At 40.7% G+C, this 22,426-nt stretch overlaps 1 protein-coding gene across 1 annotated transcript in view; it reads right to left on the bottom strand.

Moving 5' to 3' along the window:
* Window positions 1-7,224: 7,224 nt before the first annotated feature.
* GAN (gigaxonin) overlaps window positions 7,225-22,426 on the bottom strand; it is a 28,215-nt gene continuing 13,013 nt past the window's right edge. Inside the window, exons 2-11 of the mRNA XM_068411125.1 lie at window positions 21,241-21,355; window positions 20,021-20,371; window positions 19,333-19,550; window positions 18,280-18,401; window positions 17,689-17,801; window positions 16,464-16,613; window positions 16,027-16,163; window positions 15,383-15,511; window positions 8,319-8,428; window positions 7,225-7,566 (exon numbers count right to left, since the gene is read on the bottom strand). Coding sequence (XP_068267226.1) covers window positions 7,385-7,566; window positions 8,319-8,428; window positions 15,383-15,511; window positions 16,027-16,163; window positions 16,464-16,613; window positions 17,689-17,801; window positions 18,280-18,401; window positions 19,333-19,550; window positions 20,021-20,371; window positions 21,241-21,355 — 1,627 coding nt within the window. The 3' untranslated portion in view covers window positions 7,225-7,384. The remainder of the gene's footprint in view (window positions 7,567-8,318; window positions 8,429-15,382; window positions 15,512-16,026; window positions 16,164-16,463; window positions 16,614-17,688; window positions 17,802-18,279; window positions 18,402-19,332; window positions 19,551-20,020; window positions 20,372-21,240; window positions 21,356-22,426) is intronic.

The raw sequence follows: 22,426 nt of genomic DNA, 5'->3' as shown, positions 1-22,426 counted from the left end.
GGTACAGAAGGTGGGTATTTATTTGGACAGCTTTTCCTCTGTAGGTGAGTAAAGAGGGAACTCCATGGAAAAAAAGTCCACATTAGAGAAAATCAGTGAATCTCTCTATTGAGATAATGGATCAAGTTCACAGGCAAACCAGTGCAGAGCAGAGGCAGAGAGAAAACTATCTGATCTGTCCTTAAAAGAGCAGAGACTTCTATTTTTTAAACATTTTTTCCTATTTAAAAATTGTCAGGATAGTCTTTCAATTGCTTCTCTCATTTACAAGTACAATAGTTACTTTCAAGATCCTTTCAATCTTCTACGAGTATAATAGTTACTTTCAAGTAATATAACTTTTTATTTACTTTTTACAGCAGCTGCAGGTCAGCCTTGGTCTTTTTGTACAGAAACACGCATTTAAAATGAAATTAAAGTAAACTGTCCTTGGACAACAGCATCATTCTGCCCTGCTTCTTGTCTGCTTTTAGTTTTTCATTGAAGGACAAAAGGCAATTTAAAACAAAACAAAACAATTTGACAAAGTGCAAAGAAAAAAAAAATGAGGTAGCTGGGAATAGGGGCTCTTCCCCACGGACAAGGCGGCAGACCTCCAGCCACCAGTAACGCGCACACGGGAGTGGGTACACACGCTCTACCGACAGGATCGCTTACAGGTGTTCGGGTGATCTCTAACCTGCTGACATTCGTTTCACAAGCTTTACGAAAAGTTGTTTCATCGCATATTAAGCACTCTCCCCACGTACACCGCGTGGAGTTAAAGGACACGGAGATGTGCAAAAAGCCAGCGCACAGAGAGCTCAAGTTTGCGTGGACATCCTCCGTCCTGCAGCTCTTGTAGCGATCGTCGGCAAAAGCAACGCATTCAGAGGTAAATTTGGGGCAAGAGTGAAAGTGAAATCCTGTTAGTAAGAGCAAAAGCCAAAACAGCTGAGACCAGGCAGCGTTACGCACGGGGTATGCCCAGGGATCTGCATCTGTTGGTCTGACAGGGCTTTGGGGGTCAATTCTCAGCCAGCCACAGCCTTGAGTCCTCTCTGGCACTCGACACGTCTGCAGCTGGGCAATGTCCCAGCCATGTTCCCGAACACTGAGGACAGCAAGGGGTGGCAATTACACGAGCTCTGTGCCAAAAATGGCCTCTTGCCCCATCACATACACACAGCGAGGCCATGTGCAGTGTAAGGAGAATCTTGTTTTACTGATACTTTTCCTCCCCCCGAACACTGCGATGCTGCCTTCTAGGAGTCCGCCAGAACACGGCGTGCTGTTTACATTGATTCAACTAAGATACGACAGAATACTCATCATACATTGCAAAATGCAGTCTCAGACCCTTCAATACAAAAAAGTTTCAATTACAAGAAGCAAATCATTAGGTTTTGGAAGTCAGGGAGAAAAAAAATAATGCTTAAAATTGACTTAGCAGCTGTTTCCCCAAGCAAACAAAAGCCCGAACAATCCTGGTTCCTCTAAACAATCCAGAAGAGTCCTTTGGACTAGTTTAAGATTAGTTTTGAAAGAGTTTGAAAGTATTCCCTAAGAAGGTACTCCTTGGCTTCCCTTCAGAAAGAAACTTTAACAAGCGCTTTCAGGAACATCAGCTCTGTTCAACTTGACCACCTTGCCAGACACCCCGGTGTATTGGTTTACTTATTCTAATAATTAAGCACACTTCGCTTTTTAAGACCTAAAAATAGCGAAACAAGCGACAAGGATGACAATGCTTTCCTACTATCGTGTTTAAATTAATAAAACAGATGCTGCCGAGAGCTTTAGTATGTGAGATCACTACGGTGAGAATGTGAAGACCAGCCGGGGATGAGGTTTTTGCAGCGCGCTGCCTATCGCACACTGAAATTCAGGCTTTCCAGAATGGCTCTGGCCTTCATCAGATGCAATATTGTTCCACAGGTTTTTTTCTCTTCTGACATGCGTAGAGGTGGCAGCGTGCTAACAGAATGCACAGGAATGGTACTTGTAAAAGCAGCCCACTGTGCAGCCTGCTTCAACGGTATCTTTCAGGCTCTGACTGGGTTTAGAAACACTACAGATGAAAGAAACCTGCCCTTGAGAAAAACAGAGGATGCCTTAGCGTTAACTGAAAGGAAGGAGAAAAGGCAAAAAAAAAAAAAAATCAAGGGCATTAGTTGGTGATTCAAAAGCACCTAGTATTTTAAAAAAAAAGGCATTTTCATGTTTTATCAATAAAATAATGTTACTTACACTGGGGATGCTTCTTTCTATCCTATTATTGTAATCAGATCCATCAGGTTTTACAAGGGCTCAGCATAGTCTCACTTCATTATGAAAATTCAAGGGCACAGGCAGGCGATGGCATTGAGCATGTTCATGTACTGATGCGCTCTGGCAGGTGTTAGTTATTCACATGAAACCCTGCAAAAGTACTGGGCAACAAGATTTAGCCTTTTACGGTGAAAAGATCCAAACTTCCAGTTCCCTTTTCAGGACATTTCAATACATTATTTCAAATAACCTTCTAATATTATTCTAAACAAATCCTTTATGTATTTTAATTATTTTTATAACTAATAAGCAGCTACCTAGAACAAGCCATTTTAAAAAAATCTTTAAAATTTTGTATCACCAACAAATTTACAACATAATCACCTGCTGGTAGCAGTTTGTGCTTCCCCCAGACCTCACTGGCTTTACAGCGGTATCTCCAAGGCACCTTTTACTGGCTCACCTTCCCCATCTTAAGGGATCAGATGATCTCCTTACTTTTCTTTCACAAGCAGCGTGCCACGGAAACACAGACCCTACTGACGCAGCTCTCGACTCCAATAACAAACAAGGAAGAGCAACAGAAAATGGCAAATGTCAAAAGGCTGCAGCACTGACGGCTGAAATGCAGGCCCGTACTCATTCCTGAACGGTAAACGGAAATACTCCAAGTTGAGATGGAAATAGTAGCTTCTAACTGCAAAACAAACACATCTATAACTAACACCCCTCCCGCCCACCTGAAGAAGCTGTTTAAGTACCCCAAAGAGCTAAGAGAACACAAACCCCAAAACCTCGATGCTAACACTAGAGGCAGAAAGGATCCATACCCCAAATTAAATATAACTCCTTGGAAAGCATCACTGAACAGCACCAAAACATACTTTAGTTACAATCTTCAGTATGCCCGTGTCCCTGGGGATAGCCACGCTTCCTCAGACACAGCTTTCCTTCTGCAGATAAGATTAATTCAAACAAATTGCACTTTATCTAAATATTTATAATTTTAAATACTAATCTCTGTTGTCAGCTGCCATTTATTATACACTTGCACAGCACTAGTGCTCTAATAAAGAGCAAAGTGTCCATATGCATCACGTAGAGTGATGTCTCAAGGCAGCTGTGATGAGTAACACAAAGCTGCAGAACAGTATTAAAAAAAAAAGGTAAAGATTTACAGTGTTTTAAATAGCATTCATTTACGAAAAAGAACCACTGCTCTTTTTTGGAACACAGTGAATTTTAAGCATCTCTGTATTTTAACAGAACAGTTGAATTATTGTTATATACAGAGGAACCCAAAAGTTTGGCACTTGTAACAGCTTGCATTTGTTATTGCATCCTGCACTTTGCCTGGCACACGCGCGTTCCCCAACCCGTGCAGGCTGTGCGGCCACAGTACTTATGGAACCACCCCGAGAAACTGCACTCAAACCAGGGAAAAACGCTCCCTAAACCCCTCACTTCTGTACTTGTACATTTCCCCAGTCATGCAGGCACAAGAAATATTGCAAAAAAAAGAAATTAAGCTGCCTGGTGTTTTCGGGAAGGGGATTTTATAAAGCAAGCCAGGCGCTTCAGTAGCTTTGATGAGAAACTCCTACTTTCAGCACGAACTCTGCTTCAGAAGGCAGGCTGTGTGACGTGAGTTTTGTGCAGTCAAAAGCAAAAGGGACACGGCCCACCCACAGTTAACAGTGAGCTGGTTTTGTAAATTCCCCTTTGTTTTCAGATTCACCACTGTCCTTTTGTGTAATCTCATGTTAATATGCCTTCAATTTAAAGATGAGGTACCCTCAAAGCGATGGAAAGTCACTTGACCAGGAACAGCTGAGTTGATACAGCATTTGCACAGTAACTAAAACTTAAGCTGATATTCGAGGACAGGCAGACCTTGCTGGGGTATAACAAACCCGAAGACTCTTCAGGACGCCTCTTTTTCAGGTTATAAAAACAGAAAGGATGAGGATTTGAAATCCAACACTGACTCTTCAGGAACATGAGCATCTCACAGGCCGGGTACGGAACGGAGCCCAGGCCAGGCATGTGCCTCCCTAAGAAAGCCAAGAGAGACACCCTATGCAGAGGTACGCAGCCGCCAGGAAAGCAGGGACAGCTGAGGTGGTGGCATGTACCAGTGAACCCAGTTCAATCTATAGCTGTTAGCAAGTTCAACACGCTCAAGAAACTGGTGACCTTCCCCCACTCAGCACCTCTGGTATCAAAGCCTCCCTCCTCTACTGAAGTCGACCATCTCTTTCCCAAGAGAAGCCAGAGGTCAGCTGTCCCTCTCTCATACACCATCACCTCTACAGTCAGGCTCCCCTGGAGAAGGAGAGCCTTGGCTTCAAAGCCTTGCTCCAAACTGGGAGGCAGTCGAACCTGGTTATTGCACATGCCAAGAGACTCACTCGTCACCGGGTTTGCAGATCAGAACCGGACAGACACACACACATCAGACCCCTTTCCTCCTACACACACACAGAGGCTAGAACATCTCCTGGGCCAGCCCCACAGACAATGCAGATGGGGAATGACCCCATCCCCTTGCGGCAAGGCCAAGGAAGCCAGATTTGAGATCCTGAGAGTGCTTAAATCCTCGGCTTGAGCATGCACCCGAAACTGCAGGAGATGATAATGTCTCCAGAGACTTGGTCCCTGGCCACCACCACGCAGAAAGCGACAGGAGTACACGCGTGCTAAGAAATTAAGTTTGTAACTGTTTCAGGTGAACAGGCTTAAACTTCTTGGTCAACTCTCACCGAGTGCATTCGCAACACGCTCCAATTACCAGCAGATTTGTTTGTTTTATTTATGTTTAAAAGAAGTAAGAACATCTACTGTTAATCCTACTTTAAGTGTAAACATTTGGTTCAGTAACTTTAACTGCAAAACACTGCTAGAGTATATACGATTTGGATTTATTATGTGCATTTATTACTAGGTTTTCTGGATGCTGAATGCCCTCAAGTGTACTGGGAAGCTACAGGGACGCAAGAGAGAGCAGCCTGCAATATTCTGAATAATGTTTTCAGAAGTTTTCTAAGCCACTTAGAAAACGGAGCTCAAAAGTGAAGTAGCCACTTAGGAACATTCATCACTTTTGAATGTGGGATCTTGGCACTTTGTCTAAGGAAAAAAATTGAACGATGTAAGATTTTCAAAAAAGGGAAGTTTTACAGCTAAACTAACAGCACTTGATTTATTTCACAAGACAGCCAAGGATGGAAAAAGTGGTTCACATTTCTGTAGTAAAGCATTATATATAAATTTAAAACCTAAAGACATATATATACACACACACCAAGTTTACTGCAATGCATAAATATATAAACTTTTTATGTGCCAACTAATATAGGTCAGAAAATCGATGTATATAGTTCAAGTTTTGCAGCACTTCAGCATTGTAAAAAATAAAAAAAAATAAATAATGGTCGATGGATTGGCTGCTGCCCTCTATATTTTTTCCCCACCCCTTTGCTCAGAACCAGAGTAATTTCAACCACTCATCAGCGCTATGGAAGGACTGAGCAGAAGTGCGTTGTAGAAGTACATTTCAGAACATCTTTTCAAGGAATATTTAGTGAAATATAACTATTTTTTACTAGTTTGGGATTGTATTTCAGCATATCTAAGATGATTCAATAAAGATGAAGGTTTACACTAACACAACTGAGGGCAGAGACTGGCTTGTCTGAGGTCCACGAAGTTGCAGAGTGGAAACTATTGTATGTAGTTATAATACTGGTTATACAAAGTCTCTTTTTCCGAAGGGCAGGAGGTCTTATTTCTATTTCCGTCTCTCTCATTTTATTCCTTTTAAATAAATACAGGTTACATCCCACCCATCACAACAATAATGAAATCAAAAATTGAGGTAAAAGTGTTCTACCAGCTGATCTTGACTATGAACAAAAGTCAGTTAAATATCGCTACTGATGTGAACAAGACTTAGAAATAAAATGCAAGATACTCAATTCTTCACTATAACCACACCATAAAACCCAGCTTTCAAGGTCAGACAGCAGTAAACAAGACTGTACCTTAGCACAGAAATCGTTAGTAAACCAACTTTTGATCCCAATTTAAAGTCACTGTACAATTTTCCTTAACGTAGTCCAAAAATCATGTTTTTTGCAAAATACATCCTTGTCGTATTTCACCTTTGTTCTAACAGAGATAAAATGCACCTTTCTATAATCCTCAGTCTTAAAAACCACTCCTAGTTTGCAAGCGATCTGAAGTAAAAGGAACACAACCTGTTTTCTTTAATTTGTCAAGTTTTGTTGTCTTTTACCAAAAGCAGCAATCATCATTAACCGTTCCAAACACCGCTTCCCTTTTTACTTCAAGGCAAGAGCCACCAAAGCCCACCCAGAAACGCACGCCACCCATCTGTACCCCAGTTCATCAGGCTAGTCAAATGACAGCGGAGAAAAACCAGGTTACTTCTCTGTAGTATACCGTATCTGTTTCAGATTAGTCCATTTTAAATATATTAAAAATATCTGTAGGAATGAAAACATTGCAAATGAATGAAAAACCATATGTAAGCACCTCCACCATTTTTAGGCACAGACCTTAACTTTTGAGAAAGGACTAGAAATAAAAGGTGCAACAACCAACGTCTCCTACGGCATTACGGTCAAACAACAGTCCTTGCAGTATACCAGGGAGGTTGGTTATCATATAGCTTCTGCGTATTAGAGCTATCCAGTCCAAGATAGCACATTTATTCTTATCAGTTCCCCTCAGGGGAAATGCATCTTAAATCTTTTTTGCTTTTCAATAAACTTCGCCAAAGGAATACCAATTCCCACCAGTTTCAGACACAAAAAACCTCCTTCGATAACACGGTTTAAACTCCAAATGGTTACGACTGAAGGTGTTTCCTTGATCCCCCCTTTTATTTCCCCCCCTCTCTTCTTTTTAATGTATACTTAAGTTATTTGTTCCCGAAACAAGAACTGAGACTCAAGCTTTTTAAGCATTTAAAACAAAAACAGTTACCATACCAAAGCACAGCATACAGTGTAAGTTTCAGCTGTAATTTCTCAGCTTTTCCTTTATATAGAGCTATATTATGGTGGACTGCGCAGAATTCTTCCAGTCTCCTCCACTGGCAGCATACGGATCACGGAGAAGGTACGCGAATGCGGAATAATCCTTGTTGAAGCTGCAGTCGGAAGAGCTTGCAGTTTGCGATGCGCAAAGCTGCGCAGCCAGTACGGCGAAGGTCCGATGGGAACAGTGGCTTAGTGCGCTGCCAGGTGCCCGTGCTTCTTTTAAACTCTCTAACATAGTCGTAATTTGTACCTGAATTCACACATGCACAAAAAAAAGATAAAATGCTTAAAACATACTGTAGCTATCGCCACATTTAAGCTCTACTAAGGCAGATAGGTGAACAAGAGCATGCACGGAAACACACATCAATTTCTGGATGCATGGCTCATATTATTGTCAAAAGGAAACTACTATGACATTTCTTATCTATTTAAACCCACCACATTTGGCATTTTGCCCTGTTACACACTCACATATGTACATATGGCCATGAAAGCATGTAGTCTTCCAAACGTTTTTTTACAGTATGTGGCCAGATGCTGAAAGCTGAGTATTGAATATGTTCGTTAGTACGCGTTTATTCGGCTGGGATTTAGAGCCAAGAGCCACTATTGCATCTGTATGAACCCCTGGACGATGTCCCCAAAATGCAGAACCACCTGCTTACTGCTGCGAAGATGGGAGAAACACCCTCAGGCACTAACATTTTTTCTTATATTTAGACAAGTGCAGTAACATACTCTTAGTTTTGATCTCTTCTGATCTTCAAACTGCTAATCAAGCAAATGATTATAGCACTGAATTTGTTTCTGAAGAGCTCCAATGTACAAAACCAACCTGTACATTTCTGTATGTCCAGCAAAATTCCCCTTAAGACAACAGTAACTTAAGAGAACATAGCCCCAGACTTTTATTCTAAAAAAATTCAGTCTCATTAGTGCCACGTATTTAAAAGACTGGAAGAAGACAAGCAACAGGAGGTTGTTAGTTCTAATTCTGACCTGTATCGAGATCTCCAATCACATATATGCTGGCTCCAATGGGCACAGCTCCATACACGAAGGAAGAGCTAGTTGGGATACATAGGTTCTGGTCATTTAGATAAATCCACCTGTAAAAATAATAATAGAAAACCTGATATGCAATTTTTATTGAGCACATTAAAAGAATTCCAGGTTCTTTTTGCAACTGCCATCTTTGAATCAAAAGCAGAGTGTACAAGTTAATTTGTTATACAAAAACTGTTGGGAACATTGTCTAGTTCAAGACTGTCTTGGCTCTTCCTAGCCAGGAAAAGCAATTGGTACTGCTCTTTGGGAAGCTCAGAATACTTTATCCTGAAGTTACTTTATTTCGGAATTGCTCCACTCATCTGTGCAACCTATCTGGAATAAATTCTTCTTGCAGCCACCCAGCGTGACCTTCTGGAAGAGAGCAGGTGTATAAGAGAGCCTCTTCTACAACAGCTATGCCAGTCAATTTCCCTACAGAGAAAATTTTAGGCAGCTTTGTCTTAAAACCAGTAGAGTCATAAAAGCATATGTCTTAATAGTCCATACTAGGGGAAATAGCAAACTGCTATATCGCATGGCCTTGTTATTAAGCAGTGCCTTCCATACAATTCCTTAACTTCTTTAATTGCACTTTATCAGCGACAAGAAATCCCCAGTCCAGTATGAAGGATGCACCACTTGGCAATGCTTAACTTTAAAGAAGGAATAGAAGACTGGAAATCAAAATGGTTAAGGGATTTGGGGAAAGAAAAGAAATGTCTGTTACTTGGAATGGGAACAGACCTTCCCAGTCACATATGAGGCTCTTTTCAATCACTTTCTAGCTCCTACTATAATCTTACAAGTCCCCTATGTTCACTTTAAGCACATTCTCATTTCAACACTACCATCAGCCTGATCTTTCCACCAAGTGAAAAGCAGTTTTCCATGTCGAAGCCTTTGGAAATCAGGTAAGTAGGTACTCACCACCCACGTGGGACACTGGCTTATGAAGGTGTCCCATTTATCTAGAGTTGTCAGCATCCTCTCTATGGTTCTGAAACAAATTTCTACAAAATGCTGCTGCACTTTCGCAGATGCTATCACAGTTAGTATTCATAGACCCTAAAGACATAAAAATCAATGCTGTTTTAGTGTCTCCTAGATCTTTTATTAAATAATTTACAGAGAACAGGAAAGTTTGAAAAACCTTTGAAAAGCGTCTCCTGTATTTTCATGGCCATACCTGGCTAATTTGAGGGAAAAAGTTAGGAAGTATCTTCATGGATGCTGCTGACCTTTGAAAATTCTGCATTATCTTAACTCATGATTCAGAAGGAAGCCTCTCTTCTGGCACTGAAGTAGAGGGTGCTGCATACCAATTATCTTGGAGAGATCAATTTCTAAAGGCCAAATGCAGGATTAGCTGTCCATTATTTTGTCTGTGCTATACACTGAAGGATTAAGATTCTGCAGAAAGCAAGGGAATGGTTTGTAGCTGTCACAGAGGACAACAGATGAGCTGAGAACAGAGAAAAGTCCTCCAGACTGATTCAGAAACTCTGTTACAGAGCAAAACACCTTTCACTGTATTTCATTCACTTCCTTTCCTTACTGTGGGAAGAGGACACAGTCAGTATTTTTGCTGCTTTTTAGCACCAAGTGACCTAGAATTACAAAAACTGAATAAGTGGCAGAGAAACGCAGGAGGAAGACTGCCATTTCTTTCCTTTCTGTTTTTTTGTTTGTTTTTTTTTTTTTAATAGTATATATAGGACTACGTTGAAGAAGGGAAAAAACAAAATTAGGTGAGTTTAGTCTAGCTACTGATCAAGTTTGAGCTTGGAAAACACATGAACTTCAGAGGTTTGTCTGCACTAGATATTCAAGGTTTCGGGGTTTAAATAAAAAAACCCCACAACAGTGTGGGACCCAAGCATTTTCCTACTGCACATCAAGAAAGGACACTATTAAAGTATCTGTAGTTGCTTGTGAAAATTCCTTCTCAACCTTTCTCAACGCATGTATTTTAAAAAACAGGCACAACTTTTCAGGAACGCTTACAGCAGCTTTAGCAGTTAAAACTAGGAAGGAACAAAGACAGGAAGGGCAAGGGGTCACGTTTCATCAGAATGTGACTAAGCTCCAGCTTGACGTGGGCTGTGCCTGCTGTTTGAACAGTATGGAAAAAACACCGTGACAAAAAATTCAGAGTCTTCAGGAATTTGAAAACACTCCTTGGAACATAACTCTTGTGTCCTTCCCTGGGACGGCTCTACTCAGACCGAATCCGAGAGTAGCAGGGGAGAAGGCATGCACCTCTGTAACCACAGACAAAGGATTGCTCTGGAACTGAAATATGCTTCCACTCAAACTAAAAAAAGGGGAAGGAATCCTGATTTTTCTCAAAGTCTTAGTGATATAAACAAAAAAAATCCATCCATACTGATACCATTAATAAGCAGGACGGTAACTGTTTTATTTCCAAGTGGGTTCTGTATTGCATCTCTACATATTCCAGACACGTCACCTCAAGCTCCCACCAGCCGTGAAAGGAAGCCCGCAAATGAATGAGAGTCTTCTCCGTGTTCCTCTCATCTGACAGCGCCATCAGTCAGCCAGTTAGTTTTCTCATTACATTTGCATAAGCACTTTCTTTTAATTAAATTCCTGCACACTGAACGGGAGAATCTTCCTAATTACACATACTATGTTACAAGATTATTTAGCTTACTACTTACATACTGCTGAAAGCATTTCCTTGTTTTTACAATGTTCCAGCAGCAAAAAGAATATCTTTAAGTACCAAAGTATTGCTTCTGAACAAGTCTGTCTCACTTTTATCCCCCTCAATACCTGCAAATTGTGATAATGCTTTTGAACCAGGAGCTTGTGAAATGAAGGAAGAAAGCCTCTCCCACTTACAGACCACCAGTGAAAGGCAGCAGCGGCTATACACAAGGACAGAGCTCCACCAGCAGCTCTTGCAAAGAATCCTAAAGCCAGTTTGTGCTCTATTAAATATTTCCAAATATCCACACTGAAAAGAAAAAAAGAACAGTGTGTACAGATATCATCCAATTCTCCACACACCTACGTGACGCAAAAAGGCGTATTATAAATCATGAACTCTGACAGAAGGAAAGACTGACCCCTCAAGGGTTTAATCATAGTTAAGATTTCCTGCTTTTTATGGAGTAGGCCAACACTGGATCATTGAGCGAAGGACACCCTTACATCTCCATCTCCCACTTTCACATTTTTTAAAATCTATTTTTAACTTGATCGATATTTTAAAAAGCAGGATACCATGCACAAAGCTCAATCTGTAGCCTTTGAAAAAAAATCTACAGCCTGATAAAACCTGCAGTCTGATGTACATATCTTCCATCCTCGGTTCACTTAAATTCACTCATGCACATGACTCTATAAAGACAGGCTGACAAAACATTTATTAACTGAAAAATCTCAGTTACAGAAGTACTTCAAATATGAGAATTATTTTCTACATTAAGCTGTCCACATTTCATGTGTATGCTCCTATTCTGTCTCACTTGGTTTGTTTTATTACTTGTTTATACAGTACAGCTTAACAGGAGCCTCAATGTTTATTTTTTTGCTAGTGTGAAGAGCTCAGCACATCCCTAGTCTTTAGAAAAGTCTGTGTCATGGTTAAGAATAACAATTTTGAAAGACTGTGCACTGTGAGTTATTCTGGAGTAAGTTACTGTCAAAGTAAGCAATATTAAACAAGGTCAACTTCAGTCCTTTAATCCAATCCAAGCCAGAATTATGCCAGTTTATGCTAATTAATATGTTTATATACTGATGTAAGTACATACTTAGACATACACACTAACTAAAACCCGTAACTCAGATCCTCATGGACTCTGGATGCCTAGGATGATGCTAGGCCCTGTATTCTCAGGTAATGAGAGCGGAGGCACAGGAAAACTGATGCAGATCACCACGTGTGCACTGCTGCACGTACCTGTAAACCAACAATACCTGACAGCTGAACTCAGTATGAAAAACTCTTTCCATTCAAAAAGACAGTGAACACGATGGAGCTCTGCACTTACTTAAAAACAGCTGCAAAAGCCTGTAGCTCATTATTCAGTATGCAATACCGATGTGTAACCATTAAAAAACCATTATGAATTTTGGGTTGAGACTGCTGGAATTCATATGCTGTGCTTTAGACCCACTGCTGCTAAATGATCTTGCAAACATATTCCTCCTTCCCACAGATCTCTCTTAACCCAACACTTTTGGACTTCTGTCAATACTACACACATACACTGCCAATGTGCTATTTCAGCTCTGACAGTTCCAGTATTATTCCTTCACTGTCACTACAAAAAGAATACGCGCTGTGGAGTCTGAAGGGGCTTGTATCCTTCTTGATGACTTTTTAAAGCTGCTGGTTTGAAGGGGACTAATGGCCTTTATTTGTTTCAGAAACTATTGCTGAGGAAATAAATACACTTATCAGTTATAAATTCATCACCTTGTAGCAACTGCATAACGTTTAAGATGAAGAATCAGTCTTTGTCTATATCCCATTTAACTATGCACTAAGGAACTGAGAGATATTGTCCACCTGTGGTAAAATCTATAGCATCACTTATGCTTTACCCTTGAGCAATGATGCACAGCAGAGTGGATGATACCCAGTGCAAGTGGAATTGCTTAACTGATCTAACACACATCGGTATTTAGCGTAAGGTTTTCACAGACTTAAGAGAAGCGTATTATTTCAGCTTTCATCCTTCACTCAAAATAAAGCCATTTAGATTTGTTTTCTGCTATTTCTGAATCAGCCCAGGAAAGAATACCCTCATGTTTTCCAGAGAGTCAACTTGCCTTCATTTGGTATTTATGAAACACTATTATAATGAAATTATGATAATTTTCCAGGTTCAACTTTACTTCAAAGAGTACGAGACCACAAAGTATTTTGGCTCAGTATTTGGCAGGCAGAAATATTTGCTAACTCCATTTTGAAGGGGAGTCCCTTTATGGCTCTTTTCCACATAGGTACAACTGCCCAGGTCTCACAGCCACCCCGAAAGGCACCCATCCCGCACAGCACCCCGAGGGTACCGACACTCAGACCCCGCGCTGGAGTGGTACAAGGGCAGGAACACTGCACCCTCTCCTGGCCAGGGACACCCCTCTGCCTCCCGGGGCTGGGACCACAGAGCACAAACCCCAGCCAGCACCACTCGCTGCAGCAGTGGCCATTGTCCCGGTCTTCGCTGGCCCTCCTTTTCCAAAGGACAACACACAACCTGTGAACCGCCTGCAGTCCCAGCACAAATTTATGCTGAGTTCAATTTCTAAGCTCAAATTCTGCGCAGTGGCAGAGCAGAAAGGCAAAGTCAGAATATCTCGGCAGCCCTCCACACACGCCTCCTCCAGCAACGCGAGACTCTGATTACTTGCCGCTGCCTTGCCTTCCTCTGTGCCAGCACAGTCCTCGTGCCATGCACACAACACACGGGGTGCTAGAACAAGAGCTGAAGCAACTGGATTGTTATTGTAACTTTACTTGAATCCTCGAACACCTCTGGGATGCCACCAACCAAAGACAGGAACAGACACGTCAGAAATATCATTGAGCAGGCGTCTGTGCTGCAGTCAGCAGGTGGCACCAAGGACTCACCTGCAGCACCTGGGCTGGAATCTCTGAGCTTTTTCAAACTCCACTTTATGGAAGCTCAGTCTGTATCAACCAGTGAAACAGGTTTACAGTCGCTGGTGAGGAATCACGAGCTATTATACACCACCTTTTGAAGAACAGAATCAGTCTGGAAATACTTCAGGCAAATCAACTAAAAACAGCAAGTAGGAGATAAGAGAGCACTTCTTTCCAGAATTCTTTCCCTTTCAAAGATCTCTTGCCAAAAAGTTAATCGGCTTTTAGCATTTCCCCACACCCCCACAGGGCTAGAAAACGGTAGAGAGCATCAGCAGCAATAGCCTTTCTTATCTGTCCACTTCCTACAACCACTCTAAAGAATGTTTTTTCTCCAGCTCCATTTGATTATAGCTAGTTTAGACATCACTTTGAACAACACAGGAGGCCTCTTCATACAGAAATTAAAGTCTCTTTACATCCACATCTTGCAAGAAAGTGTGCTTTTATACAGGTCACAGTCATAAATTAGTCTTGATCTTGTAACATAGATGTGTTAATCTCCTCCACTGTCACCAAGCCTTGAAACATCTGACCACAAAATCTTTTTTCAATTTAGACTATAAAAAAAGAGAATCATCCAATGTATAGTTATATGCCAGAAAAACAACACTGGAAGAACCAAAGTTTGTCAGTTATGACTGCAGAATAAGGTTCTGTCTAAAATTCTGTCTAACGTAACATTTTGAACAGTTACCACATGTAGTAAGGTGGATCCCAATACCAGAGCCAAGAGATAACAAATGAAGTCATCAGAAGCAGACTCAAAACAAACAAAAGGAGATTAGCCATGCACAGCCTGTCGGGGTGGCTGTGGAATGCATAGCATCCACAGTGTCTTTCCTATGGCAAAAGCCTACATGGGTTCAAAAAGCAATCAGCTACACATGCTTGGAACAAAAGTGCATGAAATTTCTTATCTCTATCTTAGGAATTCCCTAAGCTGCAAATCCCTGGAGACAGGGCTGGATCATGGAGAAGGATCCCTGTACCTACTTACGCTCCTCCACTAGCACTCACAAGGAGCCTCGGGCATGAGTGGGTGGGGGGCAGCACCCTGCACTTGGGGAAATTGCAAGGTGCAGGGGAAGCACCAGGAAAACTACCTGTACTGTCAAGGTGTTTCTCCTGTTCATGGGCACTCAAGACTGACATGGTGGCCCAGGGCTTTAGGCTCAGTATCTTAGAGGGACAAGCCACTGAAGCAGATGGGCCTTTGCTAACAGCCATACTGGCTCACAAAAGGTAAAATGAGCAACAGAGGTGCATGGCACAGATCTAATATGCTTTGAAGTGCTGGAGCAAGGGGGTGGAACAGACAAGTGAGTGTGTAAGGCATGTATTTTCTACGTTTATAGCCGCAGCTAGTTACCTTTTAAATTCATCATGATAAAATTCAGATTTGCATGTCACCATCTCACTGGCTTGACTGTCATCACGACTCCTGACCCCGCCAAATACGTAAAGCTCAGAGGCAACTCCACAGGCCACTGCTCCAAATCTGAGAATCCAAATGAGAAAAGAAAAAAGCAATATATCAAAACCATTTCATGTATCCTTCTCAACTTTCTCCATTTTTTAATTTTTTTTTTAATTTATATACACACACACTCCCCCCTTATATGTTCAATGGGATGAGATGAATCACGAATATGAATTGTAAACACCTAATTCAGACCATGTAAAAGAACAAAACAGTGAAGTATTTATCTCTGGAAAAAATTCTGAAGTTCCAATTGAACTACAACTTCTAGTTTTCATTTTGCATCAGGGAAGCATTGCTTGTAACATCAGGAGTGTATTTCTACAAAATCCACATTTATTGCTTGGATGCTTATCTTTATTCAGCCACACGTTAACTACAGGCCACCGTGATTCAGAAAGACATGGTAAAATTCACAGGGCCTCTGACAGCCACCTGCAGGGATTCATCAGAGAAAGGACAACTTCTGCTCATCAGAGTGTTAAAAAAGGTTGCACACAGCAATCTAGTTCCCCCCTTCCATTTTCACTCACCTTCTCTCTTTCAGAGGGCAGATTGCTGTCCACTGCTGAGTCCTAGGGTCATAACACTCAACAGATTCAAAGAGTTTTCCATAGGAGCCTCCACCCATTGCATAGATTTTCTTCTTCATAGCTGCATAGCAGCCAATCTTGTGGAAAAAAGAAAAGGTACATCCAAAATTACACAAATGCACAAGACCGAGAGCTCAAAACTAATTATATACAAATACACACACGTATGTATTTGGGTGCCTGTACCGCACGTCAAACAATGCCATGCATAAAAATTCTCAGCCAGAGTTTTGTTTTGGTATAAAGAAGCTGCTCTCTCGCATTTCATTTTGAGACTATCTATCTGTTACAGCTTCTACTTGAAGCAAAAGGTTGAAATATATTGGCAGGACCTATTTAAGATTAAGTAATGCGATAACATACGATGTAGTTCTTACCTTTCTAACCATGGTCAAGTCTGGCTGCTTGGTCCAGGTCCGGTTATAAATATCATAGCTCTCCATAGAGATTAGCTCCCTTTCACCATCCTCACCTCCCAGAATATACAGGATTCCATCAATCTCTACCACGCCAAAATTATGTCGTGCCTAGGAATATCAATAAAGCCGACGTTGTAAAACATAACCGCCACTGTGAATAAATGAATACAATCTGGTTTTCAGCGTATCTGCCTGCAAAATGATTATTGGTATTATGTCTGGGCTTTGTTTTGTGGTTTGTTTTTTTTTAATGGTGAAATCTCAAACTCCATAATAAGATTATTAATTTCTTCAACTAAACGAAACAAAGGGTATTCAAAAGAGACAGGGCAGCAAAAACAAAAGAGGCCCCACAGGAATCTAAGACGAGAGCTTGGCCGCGGTTTCAGTTTGCATAGTAGCAGTCTCCACGATGAAGCTGCTGCTTTCAGGTCTCTACAGTAGCAAAACTGGGACCCATTATCTGTGAAAAGGCAGCTCTTCTATTTTGTATGTAGGAGCACAGCTACCCTCAGTCTTACTCAGGGTAAGCAGGAAACTTAATGCACCATAACTACAAACGTGGCCAAAACTACAGGCCTTTGCCAACCAGACACTTTAATCCTGTGGCAAACAACAATTTCTTCATAAACATCCGGTGCTGATTTAAGAAGATAAAAATGCAGGCGTATTAAGGATATATGTTTACAAATAATAAACTGCTACTTTTTGATGGAATGCAAATATGAAGAAGGAAACATTAACTCAAACCAAACAAATATAAATATGTCTCTGCAAGCCGAGTTCTGTACGTTGGCCAGTCCTCTGTCCATCTTCTCTGCACAGTCCAACCCCTTTGTCCATATAAGAGTTTTCTTGTGTACAACACAAAGGAAACGTATGCATATTTTTAGAAGGCCAGCATACGCAGAATATTAAGTATATTATATGACCGATTCCATGTGGAATTGATGAAATTTTGTAGTTCAGCTAGCTCTTCACTAATCGTTTTGGTTTTCCAGATTTGGAAGTCATTATCAGACCACAAGTATAGCAAGAGGACATAAACAGAGGGCAGTCTGTAGCACGATTTTGAATGTGTAAGATGCAAGTGACCGGAGATTCAGAATAAAATTTTGCAGAACAAAAGGAACATTTTGCCAAAGTAAAAAATCAAATCCCCAGAGTTAGATAGTGATCTTGCCTCATTCATTGGGGGTAAGGAACTCCACGAATTGGTATCTGGATCGTATTTCTCCCCAGAGCTTAGTGTTCCCTTGTTTTCATCCTGACCGCCAAGCACAAATAAAAATCCTTCTGTAAAACAAAACGTAATGTGATCTTAAAAACAGGATTCACACCTGTACACTGAGCAAGACAACATAACTGGTGAGCTGTATCCTGGAACTCCTTAAGAGATTCAGACCAACAACAGGTCAATCTCTGTACTGGAGAAGGTAATATACCTAGACTCAAGTCTACCACTGTAAGATAGTCTTCAACATATTCAGTGATGCAGCAGCTAGAATTTACTTAAAACACAAAGTACTCCTGGAGAGACACATGTAGCAGATTCCCACAAAATATTGCAGGAATAGCCATTTTAAGACACTCAGATGACAGGGATTTTCACAGAATAAAATCATGTTCTGGGCAGACAAAGGGGAAGCATGAAATAACCCCAGTGCAGTCAATCTTTAAGAAAAAAAAATATGATCATAAACTGTATCTCAGATTTTGAGGCACTGGTAAGTTTTCTTAATATTGACTTTACAAATACAAAGTTCCCCTTTACCTGCTGACAATACTCCATGATTGATCCTTGGAATACTCATAGGAGCAAGTTCAATCCAGAGCTGTCTATTGGGATCATAAAGAGGACACATACACCGCATCACTGAGGTTGGTTTCCGTGATCTGAACACAGGGCGGGGAGGGAACAAACAAAAACAGAAAGACAAGACAGAGTTTTACAAGTTCACTATTAACAACTTGTGCCCAAAACTTGCTTGTTCATGATTTAATATATATTCATAAAGCACGGCGTTTCCCTGATAAGGAGACGACCCTCAAACAAAATATGTGTAAAGTTATTCTTGTACAGACTGGAGACACAAAAAGCAGATGCATTTCATTCGTACTGTATCTGCCTGTAACATTTTTTATGCAGGAACTTTGAACAAACTAAAAAGAACAGATAGAGAGTATTAGTAATGTCTGAATAAAGCAATCCACAAACTGGCATGCAAAATGTTATTTGAGTATTTTATTACACTTCTAGAAAGAGCAAACATCTAAGTGCTAAACTTATTTAAACAGGACAAAACCCTCCCCTCTACTGCAAGGGGTACTCAAGAAAAGAAAGGGATTATTGTGTGGAACAGGAATCTTCACCTGGCACCTCAGATGCACCAATAATGGCTTTTTTTTGGAACCACAGCTATTATAAACAAAACAGTTAAAGCACACATTCATTATTTTTAAGATTTATTATAGATGCTTTTCAAATCATTAGAAAAGCATTTCTCCAACATTCTGAGCTGATTTTGAGTAAAGTCTATTCCGTTAAAAAAAGAAAACAGCCAACACTGAACAAACAACACGTCCTACTCCAAGTCTAATACGTGTTGAATGTCAGAAAATTATCACAAAATAACTATTTCTTGCTGAATCATTCACAAAGGTATTTTAGGTGTGTCTGACCAACCTAAAAACAAACTCAGATGATAGAGTAATAAGCACATTAGGTGCACATATTCTCTCCACGCTGTGTTTTCAGACAAGCCACAAACGCTAGACACGTGTATTTTACTAACTGTGACGACCTCCAATGCCACTCCATACTTACACTCGTTCTTCCCCACCAACAGTCACTATACACTCCGAGTAGCCCCGGGGCTTGAAGGAGGCCAGCATCGCCTCTCCCTGCTGGGGCGGCGTGAGGGGAATATTGTTGCATTCTTTGACGATCTCCCGTACCAGCGGTTCGCTCATCATCTGCTCACGTAAATACGCTGCATCTAAGCCCGAAACCCACACTGCTGACATGACATCCTTCATGTGAACCTACAGAAAGAGATAAATGCCAGAAAATCCCCCAAACGTCACCGAACACCATTACATACAGATGCTTCTATATTTATAAAACACTTAAGAGTATTTTTGATATTTGGAAGCAATAACAAAATCTACAACACAACGTTATTAAGAAAATGCATCAAGTCTTCAAAGTTTCACTACAAACGTGCTACTTGCTTTCTCTCTACAAAACCAAGATGATATCATCAAATGCCAAAAAGGTACTTTTTTTTTTTCTTAATGCCTATTAAATAATAAAGACAACAGATGATACATCATCAACACCACTTTCACCCTTTTACTGCAATCCCGTTGCCTGCATTTCAGGCAAAATTCAACTAATTCTGTAAGTGCAAGACTAGCCCTGGAAGAAATGTATCTATTTTAAGTTCCCACAGATTAGAATAAACACACCGATTTGGGCCACATTCAAAACATAAACATTGAGCTATCCTGACCTTTCTCGATTCAGAATCATGAGAAATCCACCTAATCACCGCTTCAAAGACGTATCTTTCGTTTCCAACATTGAGCTTTTCCATCGACAGCACTTCTTTCAGCTTTTGAGGAGTCAGTTCCAAGAATTCCTCTGTGCTGCTGACATCTCGAAAGTGAGTTTCCAGATACTCTGAGGCAAGGTAGTGAACATGATGCAAACAATAGTGCAGTGCAAAGTCCCGAATACCAATACAGTTCTCAGCAGCTATGCAACCTTCTAAAAACTCGCAGCAGAGAGTTTTTAAGTCTGTAAGCAGCAGGAGATCAGCTGCCTGTACCACATCTTGGATAGTTTCTTCATTTAGCCTGATCTGCAAGAATTAATTTAGAAGTTATAGCTACTATCACTCATTTGTTTCATGACATGTCGGCATTCATTACACTCATTCTCAGTGGCTGAAAAACAGAGTATTAACACCAGTGTAAAAATTATGAGATCTTGATATAACCAGTACACGTTTATAAATTAACACAGGGATGGAAAGGCATTTGCTTGACAGAGGGTGTCATGGAGAATTTTGCACCTGAAGTAACCACAAAATTACTCATCTAATCTGGGAACTGAAAATGAATTTTTCTGCAATAAATAAATCATGTTTTAAAATGCATGTCTGGTAGAGAATTTCAAGCCACATCTGCATTTTCTTTTTCTGCTGAAAGTTAAACTCATTCAACAATCTCAGTCTGGTTCCAAATAACCGGACCCACCAACTGTAATTCCTGCTAAGGCTTTAGCACCACGCTCCGAAGGGGCACGCTGTCAGCAGCAAGTGGCTGGAGAGGTGGGTGTGAGGGTCAGTAAGGCAGGATGCCTGGTGTGCAGTCACGTTCAGTGATGGGGTCTCATTCTCTATTGCTATGAAGCCAGTTCTCTTTCACAGCTGTCACAGACTGCACGTTTTAAAGCAGGTTACTGAAGGTAGCCACAAATGTTAACACAAGCATTTGACACTGACCCTACCAGAGTCCTCCCCCACTGCACGAGAAGAGCAGAGGCAGCTCCTGCAGAGCCTATTGCCTCTGCTTCACATGCACAGCCCCACTGCCATATACTGCTTTGCAGAAGTTTTATCACAAAGCTTTAAACCTCGATAGGTTTATCACTCAGGATAGAAGTGTTAAAACCCCAGTTATTCCACCAAATAGTTCAATTTCCATCTAGTTTTTTTTAATACCATACCTGCCCACTGAAGATGTAATCTAGTATCTCTTTCATGATATCAACAGATATCCCTTCAAGTTCAATCTTGTACGTTGAGCCATCATCCTTTGGAGGATTATAATTCAATTTTGTTCTAAGAGAGGAGAAAAGAAAAAAAAAAAAGCTCACAACCTGGGCATTGCTTGCTCTCGGTTTTCTGAAGGAACAAATGCCAGCTGTGGATCACTTGAGCTCTAGCAGGGATATTAAAACTTTACACCATGATGTGAAAATTCTCTCTCTTGAATTAGCATGAAAAGGATGTATGTATAGTCTCTAATATTGCTCATCACATTTCCAAACTGAACAAATACATCAGCCTTGCAAACTACCCACGGCATCAAAGATCCAAAGTAATTTTTTCCCAGCTCATTCATCACAAGCATTCAAAAACTTCGCTCAGAACTTCAAACAGAACAGCAGCTCTGCTGACAGATGAAACAATTTGCTTTGATAAAGGTGGGAAAAAACTCCAAAACAAAACAAAAACCACTTTACCAAGAAAAAAAATAATTACAGTGAGCAGATGTGATCAGCATATACACTGGCAGCACAAATATTTGGATTGCATTACCAATTTGTGTAGTTTATGATGTTAGGCTGATAGCCTGATGTTATGCCTGGCTGTAACTGAACTGTGCGCTCACAGTTGTAGGAAACAGACCATGTGCTGCTGAGATGAGCTTTAAATATTCATCTATGATCTACATAGTGGATGCTTCACTTATGAGCAATTTCTTCAAAAATACCGGGAACAGTTTGATGTGCCTTTGAACAGGACGGAGAGGGACTGGGGGAAAAGATGAGGAAATAATAATAATAATAGAGCAGACAGCTTTGCTTTCCATCAGCTGTTAGTGCAAGCATTTTTTTCCAGGAATGACAACTTTAAGTGTTCAAAAGGGAGCAGTGTCCACCAGTCCAATGAAAACAGCCACAACAGCTAAACATTTTGAACATCTTTTTTCCACACTTTAGGCAACGAAGACTACACTATATACAGACCAGAAAACTTGTTTCACTGCCTCTGTGTGAATGTAGATATCTACAACTATATCACAGCACATCAAAATAAAAGCCTTAAAAACATTTTTACGTTCATTTGACTATATTCTTAGATATAATTAGTTTCTTAATGTGAAAAGTTGTGCACGGCGTTGCTAAG

Source organism: Nyctibius grandis, chromosome 12 (genome assembly GCF_013368605.1).
Source record: "Nyctibius grandis isolate bNycGra1 chromosome 12, bNycGra1.pri, whole genome shotgun sequence".
NCBI lineage: Eukaryota > Metazoa > Chordata > Aves > Nyctibiiformes > Nyctibiidae > Nyctibius > Nyctibius grandis.
This window is presented reverse-complemented; position numbering and strand designations above follow the sequence as displayed.